The sequence below is a fragment of the Hemicordylus capensis genome, chromosome 4, assembly GCF_027244095.1.
Source record: "Hemicordylus capensis ecotype Gifberg chromosome 4, rHemCap1.1.pri, whole genome shotgun sequence".
NCBI classification, from domain to species: domain Eukaryota; kingdom Metazoa; phylum Chordata; class Lepidosauria; order Squamata; family Cordylidae; genus Hemicordylus; species Hemicordylus capensis.
In genome coordinates this window covers 259,644,260-259,662,436 of record NC_069660.1, presented here as the reverse complement: position 1 = coordinate 259,662,436, position 18,177 = coordinate 259,644,260, and the positions used below count along the sequence as shown (strand labels likewise).

Genomic DNA, 18,177 nt, shown 5'->3' with positions numbered 1-18,177 from the left:
CACATAATTTTCTATGGAGATGGAGCGATAAGCTGGTCAAGCAGAAAACAAGACATAGTAGCATCATCAACCACTGAAGCGGAATATGTATCAGCTGCACAGGGCTGTCACGAGATACAATGGCTGTGTCAACTACTGAAGGACCTAGGTACAGATGTACCACAGCCCATACCAGTGTATGAAGACAACCAAAGCTGCATTCAACTCTCCAAACAAGAAGATGTAAAGAGGAGTACCAGACATATTGATGTGAAGTACCATGTAGTGAGAAGTCTGCAGAAAGATGGACTAATCAAGTTGCTCTACTGCCCGACAAATGAAATGCTCGCAGACTTACTCACTAAGCCACTACCAAGACCCTGCTTTGAAAAGCTGAGAGAGAAAATGAATATTGTGAACTGAGTCACGAGACAACGAGAGGGGGTGTTGGAAGGAAAGGACTTTGCGCTGTCTCTTTGCCTCAGACAGTGGAGGACAGACTAGTAAGTCAGAGGGCTAGAAGGTCAAAGACATTTGGTCATCACTTCCTGCTGCTCTGATGCTATCCCTTTGAAATGTAGATTGCTAATCTTAGGGGATTCAACTTCCTTCCTCCTTCTCTCTCTTCCTACCTGGCTGTTGACCTTGCAACATGGCAAGTCTCTTGCCCTGCACCATATGTGCAGAGAAGATGGTGAATCCATCTGCATCCATTTAGATAGATAGATTAGAGATCCTAAATCCTCACTTTCCTATCTAGAATGGAGTTCCTTAATAAATGCCTTTTATATTGATTTGAAACTAGCAATTGGCTCCAAGTTACTTTACTCTTAGCACACATGCATGCATAACTAAATCCGCTGTGTTTGTGCCTCTGTGCACTCTGCTATATTGAAAAAGGGATTCTCTCACCACAGAGAATTTCCAACACTGGGAAGGTCTGGTTAAGATTGCCACCATCTTGTTTGGTGGTCACTCAGGACTGGGTCTTCTCTATGGCTGCCCCAGTGCTTTGGAATGTACAATAAGAGCGTCTCCAACTCTGGCTGCCTTAAAAAGGAAAGGAAAGGGGGGAAAGACCACCTGCTATCTCAGGCTTTTAATTAAAATATTTTAAAATTGTTTTATTGATTTTTATTTTGTAAAAATTGCTGTATCCCCCCCCCACACACACAGTTTTTATGGCTGCTGTATTTTTGATATCACCCGGCATTCTGTCTGTCTGTCTGTGTGTGTGTGTGTGTGTGTGTGTGTGTGTGTGTGTCTGTCTGTCCGTGAGTGTGTCCACCCCCCATCAACTTTGCAACGCCTCAACCAATATGAACCAAATTGGGTACAGTTGTAGTGAGTAACACACAGGGCTACCTCAGTGGTGTAGTTTTTTCATCCACCCCAATTCAAGATGGAGGACACGTACACTTTTGAGGAGTAGATTATCTAACAATGGGGAATAGGCAGCCACTTTAGAACACAAGCAACTTAATTAATAAGGAGCCCGTGTGGTGTAGTGGTTAGAGTGCCCAACTAGGACCAGGGAGACCCAAGTTCAAATCCCCATTCAGCCATGATACTTGCTGGGTGACTCTGGGCCAGTCACTTCTCTCTCAGCCTAACCTACTTCACAGGGTTGTTGTGAGGAGAGAACTTAAATATGTAGTACACCGCTCTGGGCTCCTGAGAGGAAGACTGGGATATAAAATGTAAAAAATAAAATAAATAATGTAAAGCAAGCAACAAAAATGGCAAGGATTTGGATACTGGTCCTCAGAACTGGTGTGATGCTGCCTGAATGCCACAAAGTACAAGGTTTCTGAGTCATTACAAGATGCAGCTTTCTACTCCTAACAGTAGTCAATCCATGTCAGAGGTACTAGTGCAAAATATCCATATGGCTGGCAAGGCCGCTAGTAACAGTTCTTCTGCTGTGATACTATGCACTTTTTTTTTTTTAAAGCAATGCTGGACTGACTACAAACTGGGTGAAGAGGCAAGGCACTGTCCAGGAGCCTATTTGCACAGCAGTCTTGTATATAACTTTATTGTAAGAGTGAAGTTATGTAAGAGTTTGTCTGGGACATTACAGAACTGGGTGGTTCTGTTTCTCTTGTCAGAGGAATCAAGACAGTCTAAACATTGTTAAGATTCCCAGTGCCCTCCCAAATATTCCCACTCCCTACTTTCCAGGAAAGGCAGTCAACTCTTCATATATAGTGTAAGCACTACACCTCCCATTCTCAGGTATGTGTGTGTAAAAAAAGAAAAGAAATTAATATTTACAAAACTATATTTAAACACAACTTGCTTGAAGCCTTAATCTTATGCCAAAGTTAAGTCTAAATATTTGATGAATATACTTTTATTATATGAAGTGTGCTATTCATTCTCGCTCTGTTATGAGAGATCTATAAACATTTATTTATTTCATTTCAGACAAAAACTGCAATAGAAACCTTAATAATCAGGCACCAAAAAATCCCTGGAAACATATTAAGAGCTCTGTTAGATCGATTTTGTAAGCATCAGAAACAAGACTAAGGCAGCAATTGTGAATGTATTGTACTGTTTACAAAAATAAACTAAAAATAGCCATGTTACTATAACACAGCAACTGTATATAATTTCTGGGAGCATCTTGTTTAGTCTAAACATTCACAATTAATGGCACTCCAGCTGAACACCGATACTGAATCTACCTACCCAACAGCTGTACTCTCCTGCCAAGTGACCAGTTGTTCTACTATGCCTGCCTGCAACCTGACTACAAAGCCTCAGTGAGAAGTACGCGGGGGGGGGGGGGGGGAAGGCCGCACCTAAAGCCAATCTGGCACGAACCAAAAAATTCCTACTTGGTCCCCACAGGCTATCCCTCACTGAGTATTGGGTGGGTGGGCAGGTGTCTGGCTGCTGGGAGACTGAACAAAATGGCAGCTGCCGGGCAAGATTTCCCCCGTCCCCTCTTCCGATTGGCCGGCACTGGCCATGTGGGGGGGCCTTTGCTGGCAGCTGATGTGCTTGCTTCGGCGGCACAACCCTGCCCCCACGTAATCACATGGGCACAGCGGTGGGGAGCAGCATTGCACTCCCAGATCCCAATGAAGACAGGACATGCTTAGCTGGAGTAAATTAGGGCCACTTAATTAATTTACAGCAGATAAACTTGCAACCAGGTCCGTAACTAACCAGAGTGTGGGTACTCCTCCTGTGTGGTGGCCACCTTCTAGTGAGGGCCATCCCACACCAGGATGAAGGGCCGGGTATTGATTCAGTCAGTTGCCATGTCCTGACCTCCTCTCACCATGAGGCTTCACCCCACTGAGGGGGGAGGGGCCCGACCCACCCCAAACTCAAGTCACCAAAGTTCTGAGCTGGTGAATCATGCCACCCATCCACCCCCGAGTGGGAGCCACTCCTAGTCCTCCGGGCCACCAAAACCCTGAAAGACTGTTCCTTGGCCCCCTCAGCTGATTCCAGGACAAGGTTGTTGACAAAAACTTCTTGGGATTTACACACACACACACACACACACACACACACACACACACGGTCTTCAAAGGAGCATTGTTGCAGGTTTGTCATCATGCATATTTCATCGCGAGTATACCAGCTGATTCTACTCTGTACTAGTAACATTGCAAAACCTTACTTCCAGTTTAAGGCCAACAGCATATGCCAACCTAAATAGTAGCACAGTCTGAGCACAAAAGCCTTTTTATACATGATATTCAGTTTTTGCATTTCACATATTTCAAACCCAACAACAATATTTCTGGCTAAGAAGTATCTTAGCACCTCCTGTCTATGAAGTAACTAAGGTAACCCTCTTTGACTTTCAGTCCTGCAGCAAGATGCCCACAAACAGTGCGATACTCAAAACCCTATTTAGTGTCACATTGTGAGAAACGTTCAGCCTGAGCCTAAACAGGTCTCAATTCAGAACAAAGTCCCCATATACAAACCAATGATGCTTCATATCAAGCGAACTTAGAACTGAAGCTGCAGTAATAATACCAATAACCCGCCCGCGCACCTGAAAAAGAGGAGAAAAACACACAATACCAATTAAAGCTGTGTGCTGTGACCGCTGCGATTCTCCCACCCCTTCCCTCGAGTAGCACTTTCTTCCAGCCCGTGCATTAGGATTTGCTTTTTTAGTGCCTTCCGCCTTTCTCGGAATTCAAAACCCTCGCATAAAGTTCACTCTATTCAAGAGGCCCGCTGTATCTCTGCGCTTTGCTCACGAGAGACAGAAGCTAAAGCCAATAGTACTCCCGAGATCTGGAGGTGTGGTTTTTAGACGTAATGCTGCTGAGACTGCATGAGGAAGGTGAGGGTGGAAACCACCCGCCTCCTGAACGAGGAGCTGGAGGAAATCCTCCTTCGTTTCTTTCTTTCATTCATTCATTCGGAGAAAGGCTACAGGCGATACTGCCGTCGAAGCTGGAGCTAGATGAGAGTGCTTCTTCCTTGCCCCCACTGCTGCTGTATTCCGGAGTGAGCGAGCGAGCGGACGCGCGCAAATCACGGTGAGAGCCGAAAGGGAGGCCTGACTGGCGCGCACTTGAGCTCTACGGGCACGCTTAGATAGGCAGGTGGAGGGCGGCGCTCAGAGTTAGAGTAGACTCAGGCTGCAAAGCCAGCTTCAGGGGATGGCACAAGAGGCACGTATCCTGCCGCTGCCCCCAGTTCACTCTTTTGCCGAACCATGGGAGGCTCCATTAAGCGTATTCACAAAGCGCATACCTACCTGTCATGTCCACCGGCCCACTGCCCAACTCCAGGGGTGTAAACTTCGGGGAGTGGCGAGGTTCAAACTCCCTCCAGGATTTTCTGCGGGGGGATCCTCCCCCCACCCTCGTGCTGCTGCTACCACTAGTGAAAGTCCTACTGCCAGCTTCATTGGACTTACTGCAGAAAACATGCCCATCAGTGTTCCTGGTGTGGAAAGATAGCCACCCAGCCACCAGTACAAGGACACTTGAAGGGCTGCCCCTAGTGGGGTGCCGGGTTTGTGGTGAATTAGCATGCGTGGGGCCTCCTTAGCATTTCACATGATTACAGAATCCTATTGACTGATGATATACTGTATAAATAGTTTGAGTGAGCGGGTGAGTTTGTTTTAAGACTGTTAGCTTCTTTGGAGTAGAGCATCATTTTTCTTATACCTTTTGCTATGTAAATCACTTTGAGACTTTTACAGCACCATGTGCACAAGTGTGTACACTTGTATGTGTACACACTTACTAAGAGCCATCTCATAGGAACAGATTGATGCATCAGGCCCAAGGCCCATCTAGTCCAGCATCCTGTTTCACACAGTGGCCCACCAGATGCCACTGGAAGCCTACAAGCAGGTGTTGAGGGCATGCCCTCTCTCCTGTTGTTACTCCCCTGCAACTGGTACTCAGACGCATCCTGCCTTTGAGGCTGGAGGTGGCCTATAGCAATCTGACTAGTAGCTGATGATAGACCTCTTCTCCATGAAGTTATCCAAACCCCTCTTAAAGCCATCCAGGTAGTTGGCTGTCACTGCATCTTGTGGCAGAGAATTCCACAAGTGGATTATGCGTTGTGTGAAAAAGGACTTCCATTTGCTGGTCCTAGATTTCTTGGCAATCAATTTCATGGGATGACTCCTGGTTCTAGTGTTATGTGAGAGGGAGAAGAATTTCTCTCTGTCCACTTTGTCCACACCATACAAGATTTTATAGACCTCTATCATGTCCCCATGCAGTCGTCTTTTTTCTAACCCCCCCCCCCGGGTGTTGTAGCCTTGCCTCATAATAAAGGTGCTCTAGGCCCCTGATCATCTTGGTTACCCTCTTCTGCACCTTTTCCAGTTCTACTATGTCTCCAACCTACAAATTAAATCACTTAATTTGTAGCAAGCCAACCTGTTTAAATTAAAGACCTGTTTAATTTGTAATAAGCCAGCAAATAAATATGTAGGTAAAAACAGTCATGCTATGCTACTTTTAAAGTTTTTTCTTAAGAAGTTTAATGATAATTCTCCCCAGAATTAAATACATAAGGAGAAGATTACAAAAAGTATATGTCAAAGCGTGTGGGCAGTGTTAAATTTGCAGCTTAGAGAGCCAGTGTGGTATAGTGGTTAGTGTACTGGAGTAGGGCTGGGTAGACCCAAGTTCAAATCCCCTTCCAGATATGAAACTCACTGGGTGACTCTGGGCCAGTCACTTATCTCTTAGTGTTACCTACCTCACAGGGTTGTTGTGAAAATCACCATGTATCTGATCTGAGCTCCTTGGAGGAAGAGCAGGATCATCCAAGAATGCCTTTCCTAGAATGCCTTCTAGGATTGCACTGATGGGAAGAGAATGGGGAGGGCCATGCCTGATGCCAACATATTCCAAGCCATCATCCCTCCCACCCCACAAGTTAAGGACAATTGAGCAAGCAGCAAAGGGAAGAATGAGGGGGGCAGGGGGCAGGAGATAGGAAATATCCAAGTGATTTAAAAACCCCAAGTAAATAAGGAGGTACAGCTCTGCTTCTTTAGCAGTCAGATGATCTCTCTGCTGCTTTGACTCTCTGTGCTTTTCAACTTAGCTCTTTGGCTGGATCTCTCTTCTGCAATGCAAAGCTAGTCTCACAAACAATGTGAAAGCAAGTTTGGTGATGGTTAGAAAACTGTTTCCCAAAACAACCCAGACTGAGGAGGGAGATAATTTGTACAAAAGGTGGGCACGCTAATGTCAAGTTTTAGTTGTTGTATTCTATGGTCTTCCAAACTGGATTAATTTCAAAATTCTGGCCAGCCTCACTCTAGTTCTGGTGTCCTTAGCAGCATTCTGAATTCTTAGCCACAGATCAAGAGCTCTCTTTCTGGTTGCCACCCCCGCAAAGGTAGCCCATTGATTTTTATGAACAGTAGCAGCTCTCCAAGGTTTCGGGCAAGAGTATTTCCCAGCTCTGTTTGGAGAAAGCTTTAAACAGATGTTGTGCCAATGAGCTATGGTCCCATCCCCATAGGAAGCTGCTATGTACCACGTCAGAACATTGGTCCATCTAGTGCCGTATTGTCTATTCTGACTGGCAGCAGCTCACTAAGGTTTCAGGCTGGAGTCTTTCCCAGCTCTACCTGGAGATGCCAGGACTGAATCTGGGATCGTCTGCATGTAAGGTTGCAGGTGCTCTTCTACTAAGCTATGCCCCCCTCCCCTGAGGAGAATATCTTACAGCACTCACATGTAGACTCCCAATGCAAACCAAGGCAGACTGTGCTTAGCAAAAGGCACAATTCATGTTTGCTAGCATAAAACTGGCTCTCCTTCCCAGACCTGCTCTTGTCTGAATTCAAGTGCTTCCAACTGAGAGATATGCTGGTGGATATTGCAAGGGAGTGAAAGTTATGCTCTTCAGGTATTAACTTAATATCACAAGGGAGTGGAAAGCTCTTCAGGATGTAGCTGATTTTCTGAGTGAGAAGGCAAGCATCTGCGATAACTACTACCAGAACTGACATAGCTGATTAAAATTAGGCTATGCTATCCTGTTTCTTTCATCATGTACATCAGAAAGGTCATTCTCATGCCTTTGTAAGATAAAAATCTTCCTGTGGTCAAGCAAGGGGCAAGACAAGCTCACAATTGGCTGTTTTACATGGACATAAGGAGATAATTTGGGAGATGAATCTTAACATTAAAGCTAATGAGTTCATCCAGGCAGCACCAATCAGAAGTAATACATTCAGTGTGAAATAATTCTAGCAGACTGAATGCATTTCTTCTCATTGATGCTCTCTGTAATTATCTACTCTTTGATGCTTTAACTATAATAATTACTTTGTTTTAATCCATGTAACAAGTTTCCTGATTTTTTTATTTTAGATTGTGGGCTTCAATTTCCAGAGCGAAAATATATATTCTGTTTTAAAAAGCATGTGATCAGTTCTTGATCAGGGGTGATTTCTAGAAATACAAATAATGAATAGCTACAGATGAATATGCCTATGTCCGTCCCAGGTTTAGTCTGTGCCCCCCCCCCCGGGAAATTGAACAGTCTGTGCCCCTGGACCCCACCTGCCCTGCCACAAGCATCACTTTCTGCCTGTGTGTTGCTAGGGCTGGGAGGAAAGCCTGCTGAGCTGCTGCCGCCATTCAGAGACCAGAGAGGGAAGGGGGCATCAGCAGGAGAGGGAAGCACAGCAGGCTTAAGCGGGCGGTGGGGGGAAGAGAGAGGGAGAATGGAGAGGGAATAGCTGCTCCCACGCAGAACTGCAAGGTGAGCAAATTGAGGGTTGGCAGGAAGAAATTGTTCACTAGCTGATAGGTTACTCCTTAGCCCAGCATGGAGGGGAGGGAATAACTTGTTTAGTTTATTTATTACATTTATATCCTACTGTTCCTCCGAAGAGCCCAGAGTGGTGTACATGATTATAGTTGTCCTCACAGCAACCCTGTGAGGTAGGTTAGGCTGAGAGATGCATGACTGGCCCAGAGTCACCCAGTGAGGCTGTTCTCATGACTGCAGGAAAGCGGGCTAAGGGAGCCCAGCCCACTTTCCTGTGGTTGTGTGAACCACCAGGGGCTGCTTGGCTCCTGGCGGTTAGCATCCCCCACCCCTTAAATGAGGTTAGTGGAGCGAGCGCTCTGCTAACCCCATTTTGGCGATCGTGAGTCGCCACGGCATGGCTCCGCGCCATGGAGACTCATGAGGAGACCCCCACCAGGAGGTCAAAACAAGCCTCCTGGTCTTGGGGGTCTCCCCAGAATGCCCAGCACACTCACATAGGGCATCCTGGGACTTCCGGGGGCTGGGGGGACCCTGATCCCCACAGGCCCTACTGGCTCTGTGATGGAGCCGGTAATTGTGTGGGTGGCCGATCTGGCCGCCCAGGGTTCTGTGGGTGCTTGTGTGCAGGGAGAGCAGGCTTGGCCCGCTCATGTGGAGAGCCTCAGTGAGTTTCATGGCTGAGTGGGGATTTGAACTCCGGTCTCCCTGATCCTAGTCCAACACTCTAACCACTACGCCACATTGCCTCATAATGCTGAAGTGTTGTCAGTATCAGGAAGTGACTTCTAGTGGTTGATTTGCAAAGTTATGGATGGTGGGGCAGCAGTGTGAATTTCATTATTTTGCAAAAAGTGCTAGTTTCTGGAAATGTTTACACAACCCCACTTACTTGTGTCAGCCTCCAGAGGTTGGTGATATTTTGCATTGTCAAAACAAAACAAACCCTCCAAGGCTCCTTGTGATTTCTGCTTGCATATAAACCCAGTTGGATGTTGTGTGGTTTCTTCTTCAGGGTTGCCATATATAGCTGTTTAGCTGTGCAAATAACTTAGTGCAGCTTTTATCAAGAGATACCTGATAGTACATATCCGTGCTTCGAGAAACAGCTAGAGGATGCTGGATTTTGAAACAGCTGAATGTGTCACCCTATACGTTACTGTTTAATCTGGGGAAGCCACTAGTACTCTTACTCTTCTCCACTCCCAGGAAGCAACACCAACTGGAGTAGTGAAACCTGGCTGAGAATTAATTGTGTGTCCCCTCCCCCCCAAAAAAACCTCAAGGGAAAAGGGGGCTTAAAACAGGAATTACCTCTTCCTCCCCAGTTATGAGGGAGGAGGGGCAGGAATCCTGCTGCAGAAGAGCCTGCACCTCTCCACCCTGAAAATGTGCCCCCCTCTTTCTATCTAACGTGAGTTAGGGGGCAGCACTTTCTCTCTCTCCTCCCTTCACCAACAGCAAAGTGTTGGTGACAGTAGCCTTCCCCTCCCCACCCAGAGAATCAGCATTGGGGAAAGAGGGGTGCTTGTGTAGTGTACCTTCTTCTCATGGAGTGGGTTGTCAGAGGTAACTGAGGCTTCCACCCTCAGTAACCTTCTTACACGATCCTGTGCAGGTTATTCTCAGAAATAGGTTATGTTGTATTCAGTAGGGCTTGCTCCCAGATAATGGTGCAGAGTATGGTGCCCTTAAGAGAGTTAGTGTCACTGCCATGAGAAGGATTTGTTGTTTATTTTTGAATTCCGATTGGATGCCACTTTGGGAGTTGCTTTTGAGGAGAAAAAGTGGCATAGAAACATTAATACAGGGAATCCTCAGGCTTACAGTGCAATTGGTTTCTGAAATTGGTGTTTCAGGTTGAAATGTCTTAACTCAGAACCAATTGTCCCATAGGAAACAATGTTATAAATGAGGGTTTGCTTCTTGAATCAAGATCGGATACCCTATTTCCCCCCACCCCTGCTGCTGTCAAAGCTGGTGATGTGTCCCTCACAGACATGCACAAGCATGCAGCAGAGAAGTTAGTGGTGGAGAATCAGAAGTTGCTTAACCTTGCTACTCATTCCCTTCCTGGCTCTCTCATTTTTTTCATGGAAGGGAGGGAGGCTTCTGGGTAGCTCACCTTAATTTCCTCCTCCCGGGCAATGGCAAGACAGGGAAAGAAGGAGGGCGGGTGGACAAGAAGCAGCATGTTGGCCGGGAACCTCAGGGCTCTCTTCCTCTTGTTGTCCAAGCTCAGCAGCTCAGCTTGGAGATTGAGAAGGAAGAGAAGTGAGATGGGGTAAAAGGGAGTGACCTAGGCTGATGATGGGGAGGCAAAGGTACTCTTTTACAGGCACACCTTATAAAAATGATTTTACTGGAGGAGAGCTATGCAGGTTGGGAAAGAGTATGCATTCAGGGCAGGCGGGGACAGGTATGAACGCGGCAGAGCTGGTATTTCAGAGGCTAAGCTATGAAGCAGAAAGACCTCTGTTCCAGTCTTAATTCCACCATGAGCTCATTGGTACTGTAGGGAAGCTACTCCCTTTCATTCTCCCATCTGCTGTCGACTGACTCACCTTACAGGGTTGCCACACAGATACCAGCAAAATTGATTGATTATTTATTTATTTACATTTATATCTTGCCCTAAAACACATGGTCTGAGAGCAGATTGCAACTGAAAAAAATATTAACAACATACTAAAACATTAACCTATGGAAACCAAATAAATGGTTAAAACAACATAGTGCAAAAAACAACCCTACTTTGAGCCAAAGGCCAGGGTAAAGAGGTGTGCCTTCACCAATTGTCAAAAAGTATATAATGAAGGAGCCTGATGCACCTCAGCAGGGAGGTCATTCCATAACCTGGGGGCTATCACAGAGAAAGGCCCTCTCAAGTGCCCCCAACCCTCAAACCACTGAGGGCACTACCAGGTCGGCTTCTCCAGCTGATCATAATACCTGGGCAGGTCTATATGGGAGGAGATGCTACTTTAGGTATTTGGGGTCCACGTCATTTAGGGCTTTGAATGTCAGTGTTACCATTCCACATAAACCTATCCCCTTATCCCATGACTTCTAAGTTTTCTCAAATGTCTTTGATAAGGAACTTTTATCAAAAGCTTTTTAAAAGTCCAGGTATACAATGTCAACTGGATCACCTTTATCCACACACATGCTGACACTCTCAAAGAAGTCCAAAAGTTTGTTGAGGCAAGATTTACCTTTGCAGAAGCCATGCTGGTTCTCCCTCAGTAGGGCCTGTTCTTCTATATACTTAAACATTTTATCCATGAAAATGCTTTCCATAATTTGCCTGGAACAGATGTTAAGCTAACCTACCTGTGATTTCCCAGGTGTCCCTGGATCCCTTCTTAAAAATCGGTGTTATGTTGGCTATTTTACAGTCCTCTGGTACAGAACCTGATTGTAGAAATAAGTTATATATTTTTGCAAGGTCAGCCATTTCGCATTTGAGTTCTTTAACGAGCCTCCACAGCAGGAAAGGTGGTTAATGTTATAAAGTCAGTGCCTGGAGGTAGTAAAGGACTGAATGCAGGCTGAAGCTGAAGTGAATCCTGGTGAGATTTAGTCTCTTTTGATCAAGAAGACTACTGATTTTGTGATGGTCTATCAACCTGTTCATGATGGAGATTACACTCCCATTGAAGGACTGGGTTAATGACTTGGGAGTTCACCTGGACCTGGCACTGTTCCTGGGTGGTGTTGGCTGTGGCTCAGGAGGCCTTTTCACAGCTTTGGCTAGTGTACTAGCTACATCAATTTCTGTTTCATTTAGTCCTAGCCTCACACCCAATCCTGGATTTCTGTAATGAGTTCAACATGGAGGTGCCCTTGAAAACCCTTCAGAAATTTCAGCTAGTCCAGGATGTGATCCTTAGACCATGTAATTCCTGTTTTGCTCCAGCTACACTAATTGCCAGTGTATCTCCAGGTGCTGTTTGACTATTAAAACCTTCATGGTTTGGGGTCAAGGACTGTCTCCTCTCACATGAATTTACCCATCCTATATGAAATTTCAGAAAGGCCCTCTTGCATCTGCCTCTTCCCTTGGAGGCTTAAGTGGTGACCATGCAAGAGAAGGCCTTCCAGAACATCTGGTTGCCTCCATCTTTGCTGGGGGGGGTTGCCATCTTGGAAAGACTTTTTTGCTTGTTTCAGCAGGTAAGGGTGTGCACAAAACGTGGTTCAAGCCTGGTTTGATGCTGCGGGGAGTGGAGTGGGGAGCAGGAGCTTTAAGAAAGAGGAGAGCAGGTCCTTTACCTGCTCTCTGCCACTCCGTGCAGCTTCCTGCTGGGGCAGTGCTCATCCCAAGTACTCCTGCGTGATGCCAGCACACACATGGCATCCGCACATGTGCAGGTGCCATTTGTGTGGTCAGCTACACCATGCTGACAGACACCATGTGTGAATGCCATGTGTCCATGTGCGTAAGACCATGTGTTGGTGTTACATGGGGGTACTTGGGATGAGAGCCACCACAGCAGGGTGGCAGAGCACAGGTAAGGACCTGCTCTCCTCTTTCTTAAATCAACCACTCCCCTCCCCATGGTGCCAAACTGGTTTGGACCTTGTCCAAACCAGTTCGGCACTGAACCAGTGCTTGAACCTAGGTTCATACACACCCTTATCAGCAGGCATTTATTTGTTTGGTTTTTAAAATCATATTTATAGACAGCCTGATATATACATGTCTAGGCATTGTACACAATCCAAATTGCAATATAAAAACAAAAACAAACAATTAAAACACTTTCACAGAATAAAAACAAATAAAAACAATTCACAGAATGAAACAAAAACATTTCACAGGATAAAAACAAACAGTTTAAAATTAATTTTAATTAAAAACCTAAGAAAACAGGTGTGTCTTAAGCGTCTTTTAAAAATAAACCAGAGATGGAGAAGCTCTTATTTTGACAGGGAGTGCATTCCAAATCTCTGGGGCAGCCACAGACAAGGCCTTCAAATGATCGGGCAGCAACTGTAACTGGACTTCCCCAGATGATCTTAATAAGAAGGTGGTCTCTTAAATACCCTAGACCTAAGCCATTCAGGGCTTCATAAGTAATGACCAACACTTTGTATTTCACTTGGAAGTATATTGGCAGCCTGTGCAGTTCTTTCAGAATTGGTGTTATATGGTCCTTTTGTACACCAGAGACCAACTTGGCTGCCACATTCTGTACCAGTTGTAGTTTCCAAACTATGTACAAAGGCAGCCCCACGTAGAGTGCATTACAGTAGTCAAGCCTGGAGATCACCAGCATATGTACTACCATTTTAAGGTAATTTATCTCCAGAAATGAGTGTAACTGACATATCAGCTGAAGCTGATAAAAACGCTCATGGCCACTATCTCAACCTGAGAAACCAGAGGGAGTTTTGGGTCCAGGAGCACTCCCAAGCTATGTACATGATCTTTCATGGGGAGTGTAACCCCATCAAGGACAGGCAGATCTAAACCATCTCTAAGATCCTGACCCCCCACAATAAGTAGTTTTGTCTTATTTGGATTCAACTTCAGTTTGTTATCCCTCATCCAGCCCTTTACTGCCTTCTCTCATTTCTTTCTTTCCCCCCACCAACATGTTTTTGTCATTGGCATTTGATCTGGCATGCTTCTTGGTATTTTTTTATTTTGTGATTTTAAATTGTATTGTAAGCCATACTGAATTTTATAAGACATGATATACATTATTAAAAAATAAAACAAAATGGACACCAACCACTCCTAGCACAAGCTTTGGTTCACACAGCAGTTTGCCTGGGCTCGGATGAAAGCTAAATTCCAAGATGGAGAACTGATTCCACTTAATCAATGGAATTCATTTTGTGGCAATTTATTACCAAGATGCCAAGGGACAAGCCCCAGCGAGGAGCGAGTTTACTGCTAAGGGTTGGTTCTTTAAACTGTGTCTTCCAGGGAGCAGCGAGGGCTATTTGGAGAAGTACTACTACTGTCTGTTATGCCATGTCTCTCAGACTAGAGTCAGAGAGGCCAATTGTGCAGGTGCGGTGGCGCCCCAAATGGCCACCGCGCCGAAGTTTGAAAGCCCGAATAGGCCACTGTCTGTGACAGTGAAGGCAATCGGGGGGGGGGACCTCCGTGCACCCCCCCGCTGCCCCAAGGAACTCCCCCAAAGGGGAGAAGGTTAAACTTTTTAAAAAAATAATAATTAAAAAATAGATAAATAAATTCACGAACCGCCGGAACTCTGTGTGTGTGTGTGGCGGGGTGTTCAGTCTGGGGTCAGACTGAACAGGGGGTGGTTCAGTTTGACCCCGAATGGTTGAACCAGTTTGCACATCCCTATTCCAAAGCCCCGGGGCAGCCACAGAGAAGGCCCAGTCCTGAGTTGCCAACAAATGAGTCAGCGGCAACTGTAACCGGATCTCTCAAGATGATCTTATTGGCAACTGGGTGCATGACAGAGAAGGCACTCTCTTAAATTCCCCGGATTCAAACCGTTGAGGGCATTATAGGTAATAAACAACACCTTGTATTTCATTTGGAAACATATTGGCAGCCAATGCAGTTCTTTTAAAATTGGTGTTATGTGGTCCAGGGATGTAGCTATATTTCAAAGAACCCAGGCCCCCTAGCTCCTGAGCACCCCCTCCCAGTTCCACCCCTCCCTATTTTCTTCCTTATCTCCCTCACTCTGAGGGGCCACCAGGGAAATGGACATGGGCCCCCACTCCCCTAGCTACGGCCCTGATATGGTTCAGCTAAACCCAGAGACCAATCTGGCTGCTGCATTCGGTACCAATTGTAGTTTCTGAACTATGTACAAAGGCAGCCCCACATAAAGTGCATTACAGCAGTCAAGCCTAGAGGTGACCATTATATGTAACACAGTCTTAAGGTAATTTGTTTCCAGAAATGGACGTATCTGGAGTATCAGCCAAAGCTGATAGAAAGCACTCCTGGCCACTGACTCAACCTGAGAAACCAGGGAATGTTTGGGATCCAGGAGCACTCCCAGACTACGGATCTGATCTTTTAGGGGGAGTGTAACCCCATCCAGAACAGGAAGATCTAAACCATCTCTCAGATCCCAACCCACTACAGACAGTACTTCCATCTTATTTGGATTCAACTTCAGTTTGTTATCCCTTATCCAGCTCATTATCGCCTCCAGGCAGGCACATAGTGGGATCATGCCATTTCCTGATGGATTTGGTATGGAGAAATAGAGCTGGGTGTCATTAGCATATTTACTTTAATTTTTTTAAAAAATTACATTTATATTTTGCTCTTCCTCCGCGGAGCTCAGAGCAGTGTACATGCTTATTTTTATCCTCACAACAACCCTGTGAGGTAGATTAGGCTGAGAGATACATGACTGACCCAGAGTCACCCAGTGAGTTTCATGGTTGAATGGGGATTCAAACTCAGGTATTCCCAGTCCTAGTCCAACACTCTAACCACTACACTATGCTGGCTATATTGATAGCATCCCAGACCAAACCTCCTGAATCTCTCCCAGTGGCTTCATGTAGGTGTTAAAAAGCATTGGAAACAGTAGGGAGCCTTTTTGAATTCCACACTTTAGCTCTCGCTTTGAAGAATAACAGTCTCCAAATGACACCATCTGGAATCTGCCAGAGAGGAAGGAACAGAACCACTTAGAATAGTGTCACCCAATCCCACCTCTTTCAAGCGACCCAGCAGGATACCATGGTCAATGGTATCGAAAGTTGCCAAGAGATCCAAAAGGATCAGCATAGTCACACTCCATCTGTTGATTGCCAATTGGAGATCATCCATCAGGCCGACCAAGGCAGTCTCGTCCCCATAGCCAACTCGAAAGCCAGTTTGGAAAGGGTCTAGATAATCTGTGTCATCCAGAACTGCCTGGAGCTAATAAGTAGCCACTCGCTCATTTACCTTTCCCAACCAAGGAAGATTAGAGACAGGTCTGTAATTAGCCAACTCTGAGGGTTCCAATCCTGCCCCTTTTAAATCAATATTTAATCAAATATTTTATTGATTAAAATATTAATCAACATACCTTTAGATGCTTCATCATATAGTTCCTTGCACATTTGCCCATACTGCAGAAGACAGCCTGATGCAATATTGATGTTTATATTGTACAGCCCCACTCAGTTGTTTCTATCAACTCCACCTTTTGCTTGAGATCTTCTTCTCCTTGGTTGTTGTTGTAAGGCTTATGATTAGTTTCTCAAGTTTAGATCCGGGTGAACTTGAGCAGGATCATTTAGTGGCATCACTAGGACAGCACACATTGAGTGAAACCTTTAGCAAAATAGCTCTCTATATAGCTAGCTCTATAACCTACTACAATGACATTTGTAAGAATAAAACTTAGGGTTGTTGTTTTTTAATAAGATGAAGATGTTATGATTGCCATGAAAATAATTTCACACTGCCTTTCTTCTTCTTCTTCTTTGAACAGGAGATGAGTAGTGTGAGTAAATGCTTCATACCCGGCGAGACACCTATGACCTACTTGGACTGCCTTGAATCTGCTTTGGAAGAATTTGTTTTTCTTAAGTACCTTCTATATGTGGTTATCAGTTTAGTAGTGCTGATGATGATCTTCCTAGTAATTTTTGTAATTCCTTTATGCCTGATCTTCTTTATCTACCTCTCCGCTTTATTCCTCCTGATTTATCAGAGGACTCATAATCTAAAAGAACCTTATTCCAGTAATACGTGGGATGCTGCACGATTAATTCTAACAACCCTGTGGGATAGATTTGCAAGATTTTGGCATGGTAAGGAAATGTGGCTTTTTTGAAGCTTAGAATTGATTACATGGTAGTCTCCAAAAGGGTTTATTCAGCATATATTTTGTTATCAGGATATGTTGGTTTTAACTATGTTTAAGTGGGATTTTATTCTATATCATATGCTTATTCAAGAGTAATGTTACCTACTCTGAGTCTTAGGGTTGATGCAGGCTAAAAATCTAGACAGGCAAAATCAATTTTTAAAAACTGCATGATCTAGAGGGTCATTCTAGCGTATATTCAAAGGCATGCATACATGAGGGCATGTTATGTTTTTACCTTTTTTTTTAAATCAGTGGTTGCTTCCCTCAGTGTGCAGACTAAATTGTACCAGTAACCACTCTAAAGGTCACTTTGTCATTTTAATAGTGATTTTAGTACAGGTTGATTATCCTTAATCCGGACATCTGAAATCGGGAATGCTCCAAAATCCGGAAACCACCATGGCATGCGCCCGCAGCACCAACAAAACATTATTTTCACATGAAATCTGAATTTCATCTCCATTTAAAATGCCCTGTTTGAGTCTGACATGACCAGCAACATTATTGTGTAGAAAATTTTCTTGCAGTTAGTTTTCATTACATTTACAGCTACCTGTAGTTATTGTAAATTCAATGCTTATTTATTTTATACTTTAAATAAAACCTAAAAACAAAACAAAACAGTGTACAGAAACCTTTCGTGTTTAGACTTGGATTCCATGGACAAGATATCTCATTACACTATGCAAATATTCCAAAATCCAGAAAAGTCCAAAATCTGGAACACTTCTCATCCCAAGCAGTTCAGATAAGGGATACTCAACCTGTAGTACTTTAGGGTAAGGCAGTAGTGCTCTTGGGTTATTACACAGATTGCATAGTCTACAACATATCACAGAATGTACCTAGAATGGTGCTCCACTGATGCTTATCTCATAATATCAGTTCTTGGTTACAGAGCAATATATACTTTGATATGTGAAATTTGTTTCTTATATAAACAAGTACAGACTAGTAGCGGTGTTATCGTGCTTGCTCGGATTCATGTCCTTTGCTCTGGTTGCATGTCCATGGCTGAAATTTTGGAAAACTGAAGCTGGGATAATTTGGGTGCTAGGGGGGGATTTTCCTTTGTAATTAATTAATTAAACAAACATATTTTTATACTGCCCAAAATTTACGTCTCTGA

The 18,177-nt window shown here is 44.6% G+C and overlaps 1 protein-coding gene across 1 annotated transcript in view; it reads left to right on the top strand.

The window, feature by feature from the left end:
* Window positions 1-4,277: 4,277 nt before the first annotated feature.
* Window positions 4,278-18,177, top strand: part of LOC128322067 (transmembrane protein 68-like) — a 33,204-nt gene continuing 19,304 nt past the window's right edge. Inside the window, exons 1-2 of the mRNA XM_053242781.1 lie at window positions 4,278-4,502; window positions 16,668-16,989. Coding sequence (XP_053098756.1) covers window positions 16,671-16,989 — 319 coding nt within the window. The 5' untranslated portion in view covers window positions 4,278-4,502; window positions 16,668-16,670. The remainder of the gene's footprint in view (window positions 4,503-16,667; window positions 16,990-18,177) is intronic.